Here is a 16,765-nt window from a genome sequence, read left to right as displayed (position 1 = left end):
CAACCACACAGGTAGAAATGGCCGCAGACCCAGGATCAGACTTGTCTGTACCTCTTACCACCGAGACTGACACTGAGTTCACTCTCTTCCTCACTCCTGTGTCCTCCGGCCTAACTCCTGCTCTCTCCTCCGGCCTGACTCCTGCTCTCTCCTCCGGCCTGACTCCTGCTCTCTCCTCCTCCGGCCTGACACCTGCTCTCTCCTCCGGCCTGACTCCTGCTCTCTCCTCCGGGCTGACTCCTGCTCTCTCCTCCGGGCTGACTCCTGCTCTCTCCTCCGGGCTGACTCCTGCTCTCTCCTCCGGGCTGACTCCTGCTCTCTCCTCCGGCCTGACTCCTGCTCTCTCCTCCGGGCTGACTCCTGCTCTCTCCTCCGGCCTGACTCCTGCTCTCTCCTCCGGCCTGACTCCTGCTCTCTCCTCCGGCCTGACTCCTGCTCTCTCCTCCGGCCTGACTCCTGCTCTCTCCTCCGGCTTGACTCCTGCTCTGTCCTCCGGCCTGACTCCTGCTCTCTCCTCAGTGTCTTCCTCACAGAAAAGAAGACCAACGAAGAATAAAGTGGCAATTAAGGGTATGTGCGGGTTAATTAGTAATTATCTTATTTACATCGACTGAAACTGTGTTTGATTTTGCACATTGAATTAGTTAAAGAGAGAGAAAACAATCATCGGTACAATTAGAATACGCCACCTTCTGTTTTGTTTAAGACTTTGCAGTATCAAAAGTCTCAGTGCCATTTTGAACAGTTTAATTGAGCACAATGTGATGTTAGGCAATGTTTAGGAGGTTATTGCTGAACTTCAACTTATTACCATCTTTTAATACCTTGCAGAATGTCCCATTCATCAAGGGTCAGACACTTTCCCCTACAAAAAACTACTGAGGGAACGAATCAGGGAGGTTTGTTTAGAAAATATTTTAAAATAAATAAACAATGACAATAATGTTTCCGTGGAACCAAGTCTTATCTTATTGGATTTTTGTATACTTTGTTTAAAAGGAGTGTTTCAGTCTTAAGCATGACTGCTAATGTAAATATTGAAATTACAGTAACAATAATTTATTATTAATTTAAGGTTGAGGTACTTGTGTAATGCTTCATGTCGCATTAATGCATCATGTCCAGCCATTTATTTGTATATTACATTTTTTCTTGTAATCCTTTTGTAGGTGAATTCCTATTCTTGGCAGTAAAAATATTTTTTAAAATAATAATAGTATTCCAAAATATTAAACTGATGGGGAAAATGCTATTGACTATGTTACAGTCCTTCATATGTTTGAGTTAGTCGTACCTACTATTATTTCAAATTATCATTTGATTTCACTGGACTTTTTGTATTTACATGTATGACATTTGAAAAAAATGAAGTTTACCTAAAATCTGTGTTTCTTTACTCAGGGCCATACCGAGGTGTTGGTGCAGTGGCAGTCTTGCTCTGGATGGTATGTATCTAATCTGAAGTTTCCTTCAGTGTAGCTGATGGGTCTGGCAGAACAGGGGCCACAAAGTAGTCTTACCAACCAACTTCATCAACCCTGAGATCACTAACTTAAACATTTTGGGTTCCTCAGCAGTAAATTTAATTTAGTTGATCACATGGGGGTGGGGAGCCATGTCATCAATGGCTCTATCAGACGTTTGCGCCATAAAGTAAGACATCCAAGTTCCCTGCCCTTCGTCATTCAGACATCGCGCCCTAGAAACGCTGTCTGATTGTAACACATAAGCAGGGAAGTAGCCTACATTGAAATAGAAATTAAAATAAAATATACAATAGAGTTTATCCTTGATCAATATCACTAAAGGTTAAATGATTGATATGTGAGGCTGGATGGTATTTGATCTCTTTTGTAATTACTGACTTGTTACATTTGTTCTTAACAATTATACTATAAGTATAGTTAGTAGTAGTAAGTAGTATTATTTATGTGTGCAGTCTTGCAGGCAGTTGTCTAAGTTTAGTGCTGTATGTTTGGGCATTGATAAGACAGCAAATTCAAAGAATTGGTCAAATGAAACATTGACTTTGAAATAAAAAATGTATCTTGTATTATATATGATGTACGTGTTATATATAAATATATACATTATACTGCACTTTCATCATGATATTTTTGAGTGACTTGGTGTTTCTTCTCATTTGAAATAGCATTGTCAACATACTGTAGAACTACATATTCCAAACAGTTGAAAAAAAGTAATACTTTTTGCTGTGTTTCTGTTTTACAGTGGGGCGAAGTGGAAAAATTCCTGGGAGCCAAAGGAAAACTTTCCCAGTTAAATATGGCTGACTTTTTTTTTTTCTACTTTGGAGTAATAAAATACATATAAAAAAAACATCTATGTAAGTGTTGTGCCTATTTGTGTTCTTATGTTATCAGTGAGCTGAAGCCAAGACAAATACAAATATATGTTTTAAGTGTATCCATACAAACTCATTCTCTAAAACTGTCATGATTGGTCTGTTGTGAATGACACCCATGAGGAAAAAGGTCCTATACATTATATCACATCGGCAGGGCTGTGATGTGATGAGGCCCTCGCGAGCGTCGACGGGGGGGTGGTGTGTAAACCCTGGACACACCAAGCCGATTACAGCTAGTGGAGCCTCGCAGCAGAAACTGTGGCGCGCTCAATTGCGCCGCATTTGCGCATCAGATGAGGCTCCCTCCACAAGATGAGGGCGAGAGGCAGACGCAGTCTGTGTGATCGGCGTGTATGGAGGGGCGGGCCTGCACATCGGCATATCACAGACTGGTGCATACATTGTACGGGCGGCAATTTGAAATGGAACGTAGCCCACACACGGCAGACAAACCCAAACACTTTTGGAACACGCCACCTCCAGACACATTAACATGCACTCTCCTAACTTTCCCCTAATCTGACATTGTATTTCATTCCATAAAATATAAATATACTGTTCACCCATGTGAAAAACACACTGAAACCAAAATAATTTACAAACATGTAAAAATCTTTCATATGCGATGGAAACTTCTGAAGCAATGGAAACAGGAGTCAGAGAGACACGAGGAGAGCAGGAAATTTAATGGCAAACTGATGGTTTATTCACAAGACATGTTGTGTGCCACGAATTGACACAAAAGATGCCAAACCAATTCTGAAGATCTCTACCCCAGACCCATATTTAGCTAGTTCTGAGAGAAGAATCAACATTGTGCATAACAAGATAAAACCAACACCTCTATCAGCTGACGCCAATAGAGCTCCTGCGGATGATGTCACATATGCTGGTCACGTGACGAGAAACGAAGGGGGCAGCCATTTTGGCAGTAATCGCGTCAGTAAATTCATTGGCAGGCACTGGCAGACTGTCGAGGATGGTGGATAACTGCTGTGCACCAGGTTGCACAAATAGGCGTGGGAAGAAGAAAGGTGTATCTTATTATCGCATTCCAAAAGACGCGGAGAGGAGGGAAAAGTGGATCGCAGCGATTAAAAGAGCCAGGAGCCGTCTGAACAAGACTGAAAGATGGGACCCCCCGGCCGTTTGCTTTCGCTTATGCAGTGATCACTTCATATCAGGTGGGTGAAGGAATATAGTACAATGCTACAAAAAGTTTTCAAAAAGCAAAAATACAAACTAGTTTCAGACGCACTGCAGTAGCTATCCAAGCTAATAAACAAACATGCTAACGTGACACTGCCGTAGCTAGACAAGCTAATAAACAAACAATGCTAACGTGACACTGCCTATCAAACTGGAATAATTTAATACTTACCCTTGCAGTGATGATGCCGAAGTTTTTGGATGTAAGACTCCACAGTTGAATGTTGTTTACGAAGCCGGACTGACACCATTTGTAAGCCTCCAAGCTTTTGTAAGCTCTGAGGGAGTCTCCTGAGTACACTGATGGAAAGCTTACAAGATAGCTGTGGATGTCCGCGTAGCGCAAGTCGGGTACATCGTCTTCAGAGCAGGAGGTTATGCTCTTGAAAAGCACACCGGGTGCATTATATGGGTCGCTTATATTTAATCTTTCTAATTTTGTACTATAAAGCCGAATTTCACTTGAATTAAAATGAGATGTATACTCGCACGGTAGGAAAACGCTGGCGCCGGTCGTCATGTTTACTGCCAAAATGGTGGCTGATAACCAAAAGTCACGTGACCGCAGGAGCTCTATAGGCAGGAACAGGGAGACAAAACACTGAGAGCACAGCAGCCAAGGCTACAGGTGCCTGTGCTCAGTCAGGACAAGACCTGGGGGGTATACCACGAAACTGGTTCAACCTAACCTGGATATGTTTGAGTTAGCCGGTTGGCCTAATCCAAAACATACGCCCTCTCGCTAAACGGCACTACGACAGGGGTTATCAAGTGGATCGCTCAAGCCAGCCGTGTCCTATCTAGTTAGGTGCGCGTTCACATAAAAGGGGTGGTATTTGGAGCATTCGACCAATCACAAACATGGAGAAGCGTACTGACAGCGCAGCGCGTCATACTTCCTGAATGAAAAGTCAACTATATAATTAGACAAATATGAAGACTTTAAACATCCATGACTCAAACACTTTATCCAGGATAAAAGCCACATAGCTGCACCTGCAAGGTGAATACTGCTGGTACAAGAAAAAGTGTTTGAATGCGTACATTAACAGGTTTATGATATGCCCCGTCTAAGACACGATCTGACTTTAATTACATTTGACTCGAGTGTTTCGTAATGTGTTGCTTAAAATAATACTTCTGCATACAGTATGTGACACTGTAAGTGTTGCACGGCCAGATACGGCTCAGCTGACTCAGATAAGAAATATATGATACATTATGATGTGATGCCGCGGACTGTACTGTTACTTTGATCCAGTTACTTATGTTGTGGCAGATATTTAATTAAGCTTTCTTAACGCTAATGTTATAATAGTCAGATTGCTCTGAAGATGGAAGGTGATATTCTATTAATGTTCACATTCACACGTGAACAAGTTTGGTTCTATGCAAACTCAGTAATATCCATTGTGATACAGTTATAAGGCCTTCACAAGAGACTGTCAGTGGAGATTAAAGGGGATCAGGAGCTCACGTCTTCTCAGAGTCCTTGGTATCTGGCTTGATGATTGTCTCACATTTCTAAACTTCATGTCAATAACCTGCTTAAAAAGCTGAGGGTTAGGCTAGGTTTCTTCTACAGGAACAAGTCCTGTTTCTCTGCTTGAGGCCAGGAAAAGGCTAGTCACTGTGACCTTTTGACCTGTGCTGGACTATGGTGATTTGATTTATATGAATGCACCTGGCAATTGCCTTGTCAAGTTAGATGCTGCGTATCACAGTGCACTGAGATTTGTGACAAACTGTAAAGCATTAAGCCATCACTGTACCCTATATGCAAGGGCTGGTTTGCTTTCACTAACTGTACGGAGGCTCAGTCACTGGTACATTTTTATATACAAAGCCATGTTAGGGAAACTTCCATCTTATATCTGCTCCCTGATCTCACGGAAAATTGTAAGTGGCTACTGCCTGAGATCGAATGCTGTGGTTTTATTAAATGTGCCAACTGCTAGGACTGTCTTAGGGAAGACAGCTTTTAGATGCGCAGCTCCTCTGTCTTGGAATAGTCTGCAAATTAAATGGAAACTGAGCAATCTGGTGCCACTAAATGTTTTTAAAGCTTGGTTGGATGCTACTCAATCGGAAGCTATTGGTACCTGTTTATGTGGATAGTTATGTAAATGATGCTGTATGATGTCCTTTTGTTGTTCTGTTTATGTTTTTATGTTTCGTGTGGAACCTACTTGAGCAGGTCTCCCTTGAAAAAGAGATCAATGATCTCAATGGGATACACCTGTATAAATAAAGGTTTGAAATTAAATGAAATGAGAGTCATCATCATCATGTTCTCTCTGCTGCTGCTGCTGGCAGCTGGAAGTGAGTCAACACTTATTATACTGCTGTTTAACAGGATAATCTGTCATATAACTTTTTTTTGTATTTGTACAGGTGTGAAGTGTGAACAGTTGACACAGCCAGCCTCTGTGACTGTGCAGCCAGGTCAACGTCTGACCATCACCTGTCAGGTCTCTTATTCTGTTAGTTAATAATAATAATAAAATTCAATAACGCGCTTTAACCACTAGGTGCCCGTTTATCAGCTGTGCACCGTTATGGTGTAAATACTGCCTATCTACCAATTGGATCAAATATAAAAGTCAGCCGAATTACTGTTGATATTGCAAGGAGACATATTGTGTGAAAATAAATCTAAGATGTTGTTAAATGGCTGATTTATTTGTGATCCACGTCACGTTTTCAGTTTTGGCGGCAGTTCTTCCTGTTTGTATAGAAGTCTTCTCATCAGGGCTCTATAAATAGATAACTACAGCAGATATGTAATATGTAATGCAGCCGAACCGTGTATTACAATGCCGTTATGTGATTAGCTCCAAAGAGAAAAAGCAAGCAAACTCGGAATAAAGTATATATATATATTTTTTAAATGTTTTCGGATTTCACATCGCATAAACACCATTTCCCAACGTGCATTGCGGCTAAACCATGAATCACCGAGCTGAGGATCTTGGTTATGTCTAGAAAGGATCCGTCTTGTGTAAAACTCTCGCGAGAGTTCGGCTGAATGTCACGTGGCTGAATGTTTACGTTTGGCAGGCAGCCTTTCAGTTAGGATCGTTAACATCAGTTGGCCACAGCAAATGATGGTGAGAAGCTAAACTATCTATTAATTATGTCAATGACAGGGAGTGTGATTGTTGAAAAGCGGTCTTGCTGGTGTTCAAAGAAGAATGACAACACTGTAGATCACCAACACTATGGTTTATTTTTGCTTCACAGGCAAGTCAACGTTGTCGCAGTAAAAGTCCCAAGATAGCTCCTGGTGCAATAAAATGTTCCCTTGCAGTGTTTTACTATTATGTCTGATCTTTCTCTATTAATATTGCTGCTGCATTAATGTGTATGTTGCATCATGTTACTGCTGTAGATGTGTTTCCGAGCCGCTCCGATTACAACGAGAGTTACAACGAGAACGTGACGTCATATTTACACTAGACGGATCCTTTCTAGCCATAACCGAGGATCTTGCCTATGTCTGTTTCCGGTGTTGTTTTTGAAGGATTTATTTTGTTATACACACATTCCTTCACATTTAAATTAAAATGTACATTAAAGTATTTTGTGAGGCTTTCTAAAATGTTTTAAAATATAACTACGGTTCGAGTTGAAGAGTTTATAAATTAACATGAGCCGAAGCTGTTGCCTGGTAACGCAATCGTGCAACGTCACGTCCGTTAATTCCACATCCACACACATCGATTTAATAAATGAATGTAGCCTTGTATCTGCTAAAAGAGGTGCCGACCAGCTGGGGCAACAAGAAAATTGGCGAAATTGAGTGTGACTATTACAAATTAAATCATTATTATATTAATATTGATAATAATAACAACCGACCGTCGGGGTAGCATTTGCTTGGCATTTCATATCTCCACTGGTTGGGCCACGTTAACAATACTGTGTAATTGTCACGTTTGAAGGGACGAAATCGTGACAGCTTCACGTCTCCCATCATGGTATCTCGTCACATGTTCACGTCTTGCCGTGATACCGGGTTGTGCTGAGCATGTCCATGCCTTTATGACAACAGTGTACCAATCTTCTGATGGCTACTTCCAGCAGGATAACTCACCGTGTCACAAAGCTCAAATATTCTCCAACTGGTTTCTTGAACATGACAATGAATTTTACTCAAATGTCACAGTCCACAGTCATCAGATCCAAATCCTACAGTGCACCATTGGGATGTGGTGAACCAGAGATTTGCGTCATGGATGTGCAGCCGACAAATCTGCAGCAACTGCTTGATGCGATCAGGTCAATATTGAGCAAAATCTCTGAGGAATGCTTCCAGTACCTTGTTTAATCTATGCCATGAAGACTTAATGCAGTTCTGAAAGCAGATGGGGGTCCAACCCATCCTAGCAAGGTGTACCTAATTAAGTGGCTCGTGAGTGTATTACTTAGCTCAATCTTTATTGTTAGTGTGTGTCTGTAGGAGTAAAGTCTAGACACATTCTTTGGATGTAAGCATTGGCTAATTAAACAGATCATGATTAAATGACATGATGATAATAAGGGTGATCACCAAAACCTTATACCAGGGGTGGGGAACCTCCGGCCCTCGAGGTAACTCGGATCTGAAGGTGACTGATAACTGCTAATGGCATTTAGTTGAATACCAGACATAGCAAATGCAAAGCAGGATCATATAAAAAAAAGGTAATAAACAAGCCATTCAATCGTAATACTCGTTTTAATACGTTGACATGCATACAACACAATAGACTTGTTAAGTCCTGTTTGTTGTCCTCATCACCGTCCTGTTAGTTGTCCTCCTCACCGTCCTCATCACCGTCTTGTTCGTTGTCCTCATCACCGTCCTCATCACCGTCCTGTTCGTCGTCCTCATTACCGTCTTCAATGTCTTCCTCCATCATGAGAAAAGACGAGTTCGAGCCAATACAGCTGTAGGTGCTGGTGACTCTGCTCAGTTTCTGCTCCAGAAGATATTGATGGTGTAAAATACAGCAGTGCAGTCCCCTGTATCCCTCTTCTGTTATATCGCTTGGAGAAACTAAAATAAAAAGACAAAATGACAGTCTATGTAAGGCAACTTTTAATTAGCATTGATGTTGGTTCCATATAAGCAATTTTAATGTTTAACTCCGAGGCTGTATATTAGCTAAAAAGATTTGTGATTCAGAAAAAATGCAATCATTACAGATGCTATCCAGTGATAGACATTTGACACTGGGAGGGGGGCAGTGGCAAATGTTATAAATCGGTATTTGTGGAACATACTTTGTTTCCGGATTTAGTCTTTTGTCTGATGAAGGAGGTGGTCCAGTTTGTCCAGTGCCTGCCTCAGATTTTGACAATGCTGGGTCATCTCCTTCACAATGATGACTTTCTCCTCTTCCATACGCCTGACCAGCATAACCTGGTCAAAAAGTCGCCTCTTTGTGCGCAGGTTCACCACTATAATGGAAAAAACACAAAATATAACAACCACAATGGTAAGGCTAATAAAACAAATAATATCAGTTTGTATTCAATCTTTTTAACTTAAATTGACCAAAACCTTAAAATCTGGTAAAAAAAAAATTCAACCTCGCCGCTTACTGAATTTGTTCAATTCTGTCTATGTTGGCAGAATTACATTCAGTATGTCTTGAGATTAAACATTAGTATGCAGTTCAGGGTGGTCAGGAAGGGTTTTACTGTTTCCATAGATGTGCCTGTCCCAGTGAGACTAGACTATTAAGACTTGATAGGGCAACATCATACAGACCTTTCAATATAATTATTTCAAAATGATTTGTTGTGATCATGATGATTTGTGACACCTATGCTGACAGCTCTGTGTTACATTGGTGATTGTATTCTAGTACTTCAACTGAATTTATGGAATATCTAGGGCAAACAAAAACAAGTTGTTTCTTACCATCTCCTTGCGCCTCCCAGGGCAGAATGACATCCTCAGACAGACCGCATGCTGCTTCTGTGTCAACTTTCTCTGAACAGGCATCAATGGTGTTGTACTGCAGTATCCTCTCTCTGAGTTTCTTCTTGAGCTCTGTCAGTCTTCTCCGTTTGCGTTGCCTTGTTTGGTTGCTGTCTGTAAAGTAAAACAAAATACAAATAAACTAATATTAATAATACAAACAACAACAACAAGAAACAAATATTGTTTCTAGATAACGTAATAATAAATACAATTTTGTCGATAGAGGTCGTGTTTCTTTCTTCGGAGGGAATAAATAATTTCATCTATTTCTCTCTGGAGCTCCTCCTGGCTACTCTGGGCTCCATGTTTCTCTTGAAAACAGAAACAACAAGGTGTAATCATAAAACATGAAGCCAAATGTTTGGAAATATGGAACCAAATCTATACCACAGTGATCATATAACATACCAGTGGCTGCCCATTGCTTGACCTCCAACACCCACTGCTCCGTGTCCTCCAGGGAGATGTTCAGCTCTTGCTTGAGACTCTCAAGATTGTCCACTTCAGTTTGTGCTCTCTGTGTAGTCTGTTTAGAATGTTTAAAAGGAAAAAGTGAATCTGCGTTCCAGTTGGTTGAGAAGGTTGTTTTTTACTGAATTCCTTTATGCACATTAACTGACCAGACAACAACATGAAATGCTAAACACCTTCTCTTCAAGGTTGGCAAGTATCACCTTAGTTTCCCTTTTTTTTCAAGATCAAGCAGGATTAACATTATTATTATTATTATTATTATTATTATCCAGAAATTCAGATGAATCAACCTATAGTGCTTTATTAAAAACAAACAGAACAGAGACTCTCTTGGCAGAACAGTGTGCCATGGCAGCACCATCATAATGAAATGATTGCAGAATACATTCAATTCAACAACATGTAGCTAAGGATGGTGTTAAATTACTACAACAAGAAACTCGGATATTCTTAATATACATTTTGAAATGCAGCATGGACGGCTTACTTTGACAAATCTCTTTGAGAGTGTCTTGTGGAGATTCTCCACCTTCCTGTGGTTCCATTGCATAGCCAGCACGGTTATCATATCTGCTCTAGCTGTAAACACAAAAACATGAAAATTCATATGAGCTTTACAATGTGGCACTACTTCAAACTATTTGTTTTCCTCTACCAACCTGATTTGGTCATGTATTTTGTTGTCAGAGCTGCCCTTTAGAGGAAGCTGTTAACCTGTTCCACTTCCTCGCCGACAGTATTTCCAGCACCTTCCTGGCTTCTGCCACCCCACTTCACCTGCTCAGAATCATAAACAATGAGATCTAGCTATTTATTTCAATATTATAATTTATTGTACTGTACATCTTTAGTTAACATCAGTGTCAGGAGCAATTTCAGAAAGTTAAAATGTTCTGAGATTGAATTATGCTTTGAACTACAATGTCACAACTGCAGTTATTTGAAGCTCTATTCATTCATTATTTCTACAGTGCGGATATATTTACTAAAATAAACATAATGGGTTTTGGAAGCCTATCCTTGTGACAGTCTGTTTTGTAACAATTTTGTCAATATTTGTAACTATTACAATTATTCCACAGGCTTGAATAGAATATACTACATGATATTCTTATGTGCACTACAATTTCTAAAACATTTGAATCTAGTGACACAAATGTTTAACTTGCATACTGTACCTCGCATTTGCCTGTGTGGGCCTTGGCGTGCATTACAGAGAGAAAAGGTTTCATCTCTGTAAGTGGTTGGAGCTCAGGCAACTTTGCTGCCATCTTCTCCAAATAAGGCCAGTACCTGTAATGACAAAATCAATGAGCTTTTCCAGTTGCATGATGGCATAATAGTAAAAAGATAAACCAGGTCCTTAAAATTACCAGTACAATCCTTGTAACCAACATCAGCATTTATCCAAATGAATGTTTTTTTTGCTTTACATCTACTGGATGTGCAAGAATGAAATAGATAACACGTTTCCCACAAACACTTCCAATTTTGCAATAGTTATAACTACCTGCAGGCAACATCCATACAAAAGAATGTTGCATTCGCAACTTCAGCCAGCTCCTTCTGCAGGAACATTGGGTAGGCATATATTTCACCACGGTAGTGATTTAGGCCTTGTAGCAAGATGCCATGTCTGCACACAGCTATTTGCAGGCCTTCCTCATCCACCTTGGCCCTGGACTTGTGTGAGGTTTCTCTGCAAGCTGTGAATGTTGCCGGTCCACAAACATCACGACCACTTTTCTGAAATAGACACAATCTGTTACATTTAACCCTGTGCTAAGAAAAATAAATAAAGGGTTAGGGGATTGAATAGATTCTTACAATCGTCATCTGGCTCCTGATTTTGTCGACAAAGGCAGACACTTTACTGTCCTGGGCAATGAACAGTCCATCAAATAGAGATGGTTCAACTGTCCTGCGAAATTCGAGAAAGACATTGTAAGCAACATTATCATACATACATAAGTTTGATTGTGTCCTCTATTTAATGTGGCCAATTTGCTTTTGCCATAACATTTTCATAAATGTGGAAAAGGTCTTTGTGAATTTGATCTGTAATTCTGTGTAAAGTCTTTTGTCACCATTATTTAACATTAGTGAAAAGTTTACTGACTTCTTGTAAAAAGGTACAAATAAAAGTACATCCTTTATATTGATGGGCATGGAATAGGGCAGAGGAAGGCATAGAAAAAGGTTCCTGGGCAATTTAATACATTTTTCATGAAGCGATTATATCCAAAACTGGTTCTTAGCTCCAACATATCCAACTAACGTCAACCATTTAACATTTTAAAGTTGAGTTAACTTTACAGGCGTCATATATAATAATGTTTATGAATTGGATTTATATAATTATGTGTAATTTCAAACCAACTATTGTTTTCTGATGGTCTACAAACTTTGGAAAAAGAAATTGCAGAGTTGGGGAAAGTTAAACATTTCAGCAAAGATATTCAACTTAGTCAATAAAACAACAACTAAAATGAGAATATGATTTCACTGACCCTCTGGACTTCTTGAAGCGACTATGCTTTCTATTGCCATCTACAGCAATAGCCAGCATGTCAGGTGTGCATGCTGGGCATTTAAAGGGCTCCACCAGGCACAGATCTTCTTGTTTGTAATTACAGAAGGCAAACTCCCGAAAGACTCTGTGGAAGATATCGCTACAGATTCTGCCTGTCTGGAAACAAGAATGATATTCATTTGGTTAATTAAAAGTTTGGTATTCAAAAATCTTGAAAACCACATTTTATTCTTACCCTTCCTGTGGAAAACGATCGATGTTCAAGCATTTTTATAAATACCTGCTGGGATAATGCTGGGCTGGCCAATTTCATTTGCTCGAATGATGTGAACACATCAAAGTTAAAAATAATTTTGCAGCTGTCGGTTGCTGGCCAGTATTTGTATCCCAGCAAGTCACCTATGCTCGGGGACCATTTGGCGGAACAAATTGGACAGCACACAGAAGGCAGACGAACGTTGTATGGACCTGAGAAAAAATATAAATGTGCAATTTGACAGCTATCTATGCAATGTAGGACAAAAGTATAATAGTAATCCTGTATTTCTGCTTGATCGTCTTCTGGTGGCAACAAACCATTGATAGTCACCAACACGGTCTGCTTTCCTGGGATGATGGTGAAATCTTGGCTTGGACCACAGAAGCAGATTTGGGATGGTGGAGGAATTGGAAGCAGACACACTGCAGCAAAGACAATTTCAGAGATTCATATGCATGTTAGGACATGTTAGGACATGTAGTCAATACAAATTGAGACATTTTAACAGTTAAAGCAAACTTCCGACATGGTGAAAATGATGCCGCTGTATATGTAGTGCACATTAGGAAACCATGGTAAGGGAATATGTAATACCTTATTTGAACCCACCTTGTTCACAGAGTCCATATTGGCCACTTTCATCCACAACCACTAAGGATGTGGGAGAAATAGGTCTGTAAAACCCATCAAACATGGCTTCCCTGTCATGGAAGACATGTTTACCATGGATAATAGGGTCACATGCCGGACAAAGAAAGGGAGTTCCTGGTGGAACACAGTCCAAGCACCGGACCACAGCATCAGCAGTTTTGCATTGGAGACAGGAACGTGTAGTGACAATCTCTGCAGCCAATTTCAAATTAAGGAGCTCTGGCATTGCAGCTCTGAATTTTTGTTCACGTTTCAACTGTCTTTGGGTCCATGTTGATGCAGTGGGTGTTTCTTCTGATGATGCAGGGACAGTGAGAGAACCCAACAGGTTTCTCAGTGTCTGAAGATGTTGATCTAAAATAACAAAATATAAAACAAATCATGGAATTTAGTTTAATTAAAAAAAGATATTCCATACATGGCTTTTCACTTTACGATGTATCATGAACAAAGCTATTACATACTACAAACAATTACCTACATTTCAAGTTGAAGGATAATTTAAGAATTCATTGTGCATACCAAGACTTGGGACCTGTAGAGGAATCTCATGTGTCTCCTCGACCTCTGGGGACTCCTGAGAGCTGGAAGGTTTAACTGCATAAAAAAAAGTACGAGGATATGGGAAACATTATTGAGGACCGACCAACGACATTAAAACTTAATGAAACACTAGGACTAGATTATATTTTACAGACCAGATCGATTCTTATTCCAATGTTGGGCTATAATGTTCCCATCCAGGTCCCTCTTCCTCCAGGAAACATTTGATCCTTGCGTTATTTTCTTTGGTATCTTCTGTATCTTCGGTTTCTTTGGTTTCTTTGGTATCTTAATATATAAATATATAAAAGAGATTATATATTTCCCTTAATTGTTGCACACACATCTTTGTAATGTGTGTGTCTTTTATCATTTGAGTAAATGTTATAATACATATTTGGATAACGTTGTACTTGCCTTATTTGCCAACTCATCTGCGAGGGCATTCCCTATCTCTAGCCATTCATTCAGTTGCTTGGATGCCATTTTTAAGTGAGGATAAAAAGGGCAACAACAAACAAAGGATGAACTGACATACAGGGAGGGAGAAAAACAAAACAAAAGACAAGAAAACGAGAGGGGTGAAAGAGAGTAGGAAGACGAATATGGCTCTGAAAAGAATCGTTGATTTTTTTATGATAATAGGCTACTTCAAATAATTGAATTGATAGATAACCTGAAAAAAACCAAACAGATGAACTCAGATTAGCTGTGCTACCATGTAATTTAATTGTTGCTTCATAAATAAGCATTTGCCAAAATAAAACTACAGGCACCAAAATCAATCAAGTCCCAGGTAAATCAGTAATTACAGGGAAATATATTTCTCTTTTTAACTAGATGTGATGCTTTCACAAAACTTAAGTTGAATTAGCGAATGTTGAAAGTAGTAAAACAACTATGACCTGATGATATTCAAGTGTTGAACTTACCCTAACTATCATTAATGCAACATGTTAGGTGACATTTAGAAGAAAAAAAAATTGTGTGCATTATGAAAAGCGCCATGTAAATGTCAACTGTTATTATTATTATTAAAATGCCATTTCCTTTCGCATTGTTTACGGTCATATCATGTCCTGGTCTGGTTAGCTGAATATACATACTTTTGCCATTGTTATGTGTTATGTCACGTGCTACCAAGGGTTTTGTTTTTAGGCAAGATTTTAGCTCCTTTTGTGCGAAGGAGAAAACTCTCCCTACAACTTGTTGTAGACGAACCTTCTTATATTGCAATACATATCCGTTAGCGCATATAAGCTAAGCGCTAAGCTAAGCGCTAACCTTTACAGCCATGCTATTGCTAACAACAAGCATTCGCCTATACTGCCTATGCCACGGGCCAGCCCTAAAACGTAAAACTGAAATATCGTGGTTAAACATGATTAGTAGAAAAACGACAGGATTAATTAAAAGCGTAAACAAATCAAATGAAATACAGAAATCAAATTTACCACTTGTAAAGCTCTGACGCTCTTTAACAATTCTTCTTCTTCTTCATCTTATTCTTCATCTTCATCTTCTTGGCTCGTCGCACTTTTATTGATGCGCAAGGTTAAAGTTCACAGGATTACGATCGTGACAAAAGGTCGTAATAAACTGCTGCTAGAAATGAATAGGGGGAAAGCTACGTGGCTTTGGGTCGTAATATCGTGATCAACACTGCTTAAACAATCGACCTATTTGGTCGTTTTTTTTAGGAGGACAGGCTGCTATGTAGGTGCTGACGCTGTTGGCGGTTTTAGTGTTAACAGAAATTTCAATTAAATATGTGTAATGGCAAATGCCATGATTTTCTTACCTGGAATTCTGCCTTTTTGAACAGACTTTTTGAGTCCTAGCTCTATTGTCTGCAGTTCTGGGGTTAATACGAATCTAACATGATTGTCACCGGTCTAAATTAAATTTCAAATGATTAACTGTGTATGTAATGAAGATCATAGCGTGGGTTGAATCCATTTTCATAACCACTGTCTTTTAACTGATTTTAAATGTGGAAACTGGGCTTATTCATCAGAATTGTGTATGACTTGACTTGACTTGCTTTACCTGAGCAATGACTTGACTTGCTTGACTCTCACCACAGTGACTTGAGACTTGCTTGATACTTGTAGGTCAAGACTTGAGACTTGCACATGTAGGACTTACTCCCACCTCTGCCGCATTCAGCTGTTATAGGCATGCCAATTTGCTCTGCTCACGGATGAAAAAAAAAACTGCACTGGCCAGCCCAAAAAAAGTAACCACTTTGATTGAACTATCCCAGTAGGTAAGGGCATTCCACTGGATAATAATACCCCTGCATTATAGCAACAACAACAATAATAATAATAATAATAATAATAATAATAATAGCAATAATAATTGGGAAGGGGTGCACGGCTGTTCTTATGTTCTCTGAGGGGAGGCTCACCTTCCCACACTTTCGAAAACCCCTGAGCTAAGCTAAAGAGGTTAGGCTATGGCAGTTGTGCCTAAACTGGAGAAAGATAAATTAATGGCTTTGTGTTTCACATGGCTGGCGATAAGGAAATACTGTTTGAACATGCGGAGGAGGAAGAGTTATACGCTGTTCATAAGATGACAGGCCGTGGGAAGTAGGGGTGCTGAGGGTGCTGCAGCACCCCCTGGTGGAGGACAGGGGATCTGCACTTTCACAAGATTAAATACAAATATAATACAGTTTATCAGGCGCCCGCAGCTGAGGGAGAGAGAGAGAGAGAGAGAGAGAGAGAGAGAGAGAGAGAGAGAGAG

General features: G+C 39.8%; 1 protein-coding gene and 2 long non-coding RNA genes across 4 annotated transcripts; 1 reads left to right on the top strand and 2 right to left on the bottom strand.

Moving 5' to 3' along the window:
- Positions 1-477: 477 nt before the first annotated feature.
- On the top strand, positions 478-2,563 carry LOC307020409. Of its 2 annotated transcripts, XR_013802879.1 has the most exons (4): positions 478-570; positions 832-899; positions 1,402-1,445; positions 2,233-2,563. It is a non-coding gene; the product is annotated as an uncharacterized lncRNA (long non-coding RNA). The 2 variants fall into 2 exon arrangements; XR_013802880.1 differs by lacking the exon at positions 478-570 and having other exon boundaries at positions 582-899.
- A 6,295-nt stretch (positions 2,564-8,858) lies between these two features.
- LOC307018970 (uncharacterized protein) lies at positions 8,859-11,659 on the bottom strand (the record flags this gene model as incomplete). Its single annotated transcript, XM_079649545.1, has 8 exons — positions 11,536-11,659; positions 11,204-11,296; positions 10,740-10,802; positions 10,513-10,604; positions 9,960-10,077; positions 9,761-9,862; positions 9,489-9,662; positions 8,859-9,022 (listed from the first exon to the last, which is right to left on the bottom strand). The coding sequence occupies exons 2-8, from the start codon at positions 11,208-11,210 to the stop codon at positions 8,859-8,861; spliced, it is 720 nt and encodes a 239-aa protein (XP_079505671.1). The 5' UTR covers positions 11,211-11,296; positions 11,536-11,659.
- Positions 11,660-12,715: 1,056 nt separating this feature from the next.
- Positions 12,716-14,986, bottom strand: LOC307041441. Its single transcript, XR_013808768.1, has 4 exons — positions 14,167-14,986; positions 13,991-14,065; positions 13,427-13,822; positions 12,716-13,239 (listed from the first exon to the last, which is right to left on the bottom strand). It is a non-coding gene; the product is annotated as an uncharacterized lncRNA (long non-coding RNA).
- Between the last annotated feature and the right edge of the window lie 1,779 nt (positions 14,987-16,765).

This window comes from Notothenia rossii (assembly GCF_949606895.1).
Source record: "Notothenia rossii genome assembly, chromosome: 1".
Classification (NCBI taxonomy): domain Eukaryota; kingdom Metazoa; phylum Chordata; class Actinopteri; order Perciformes; family Nototheniidae; genus Notothenia; species Notothenia rossii.
This window is presented reverse-complemented; position numbering and strand designations above follow the sequence as displayed.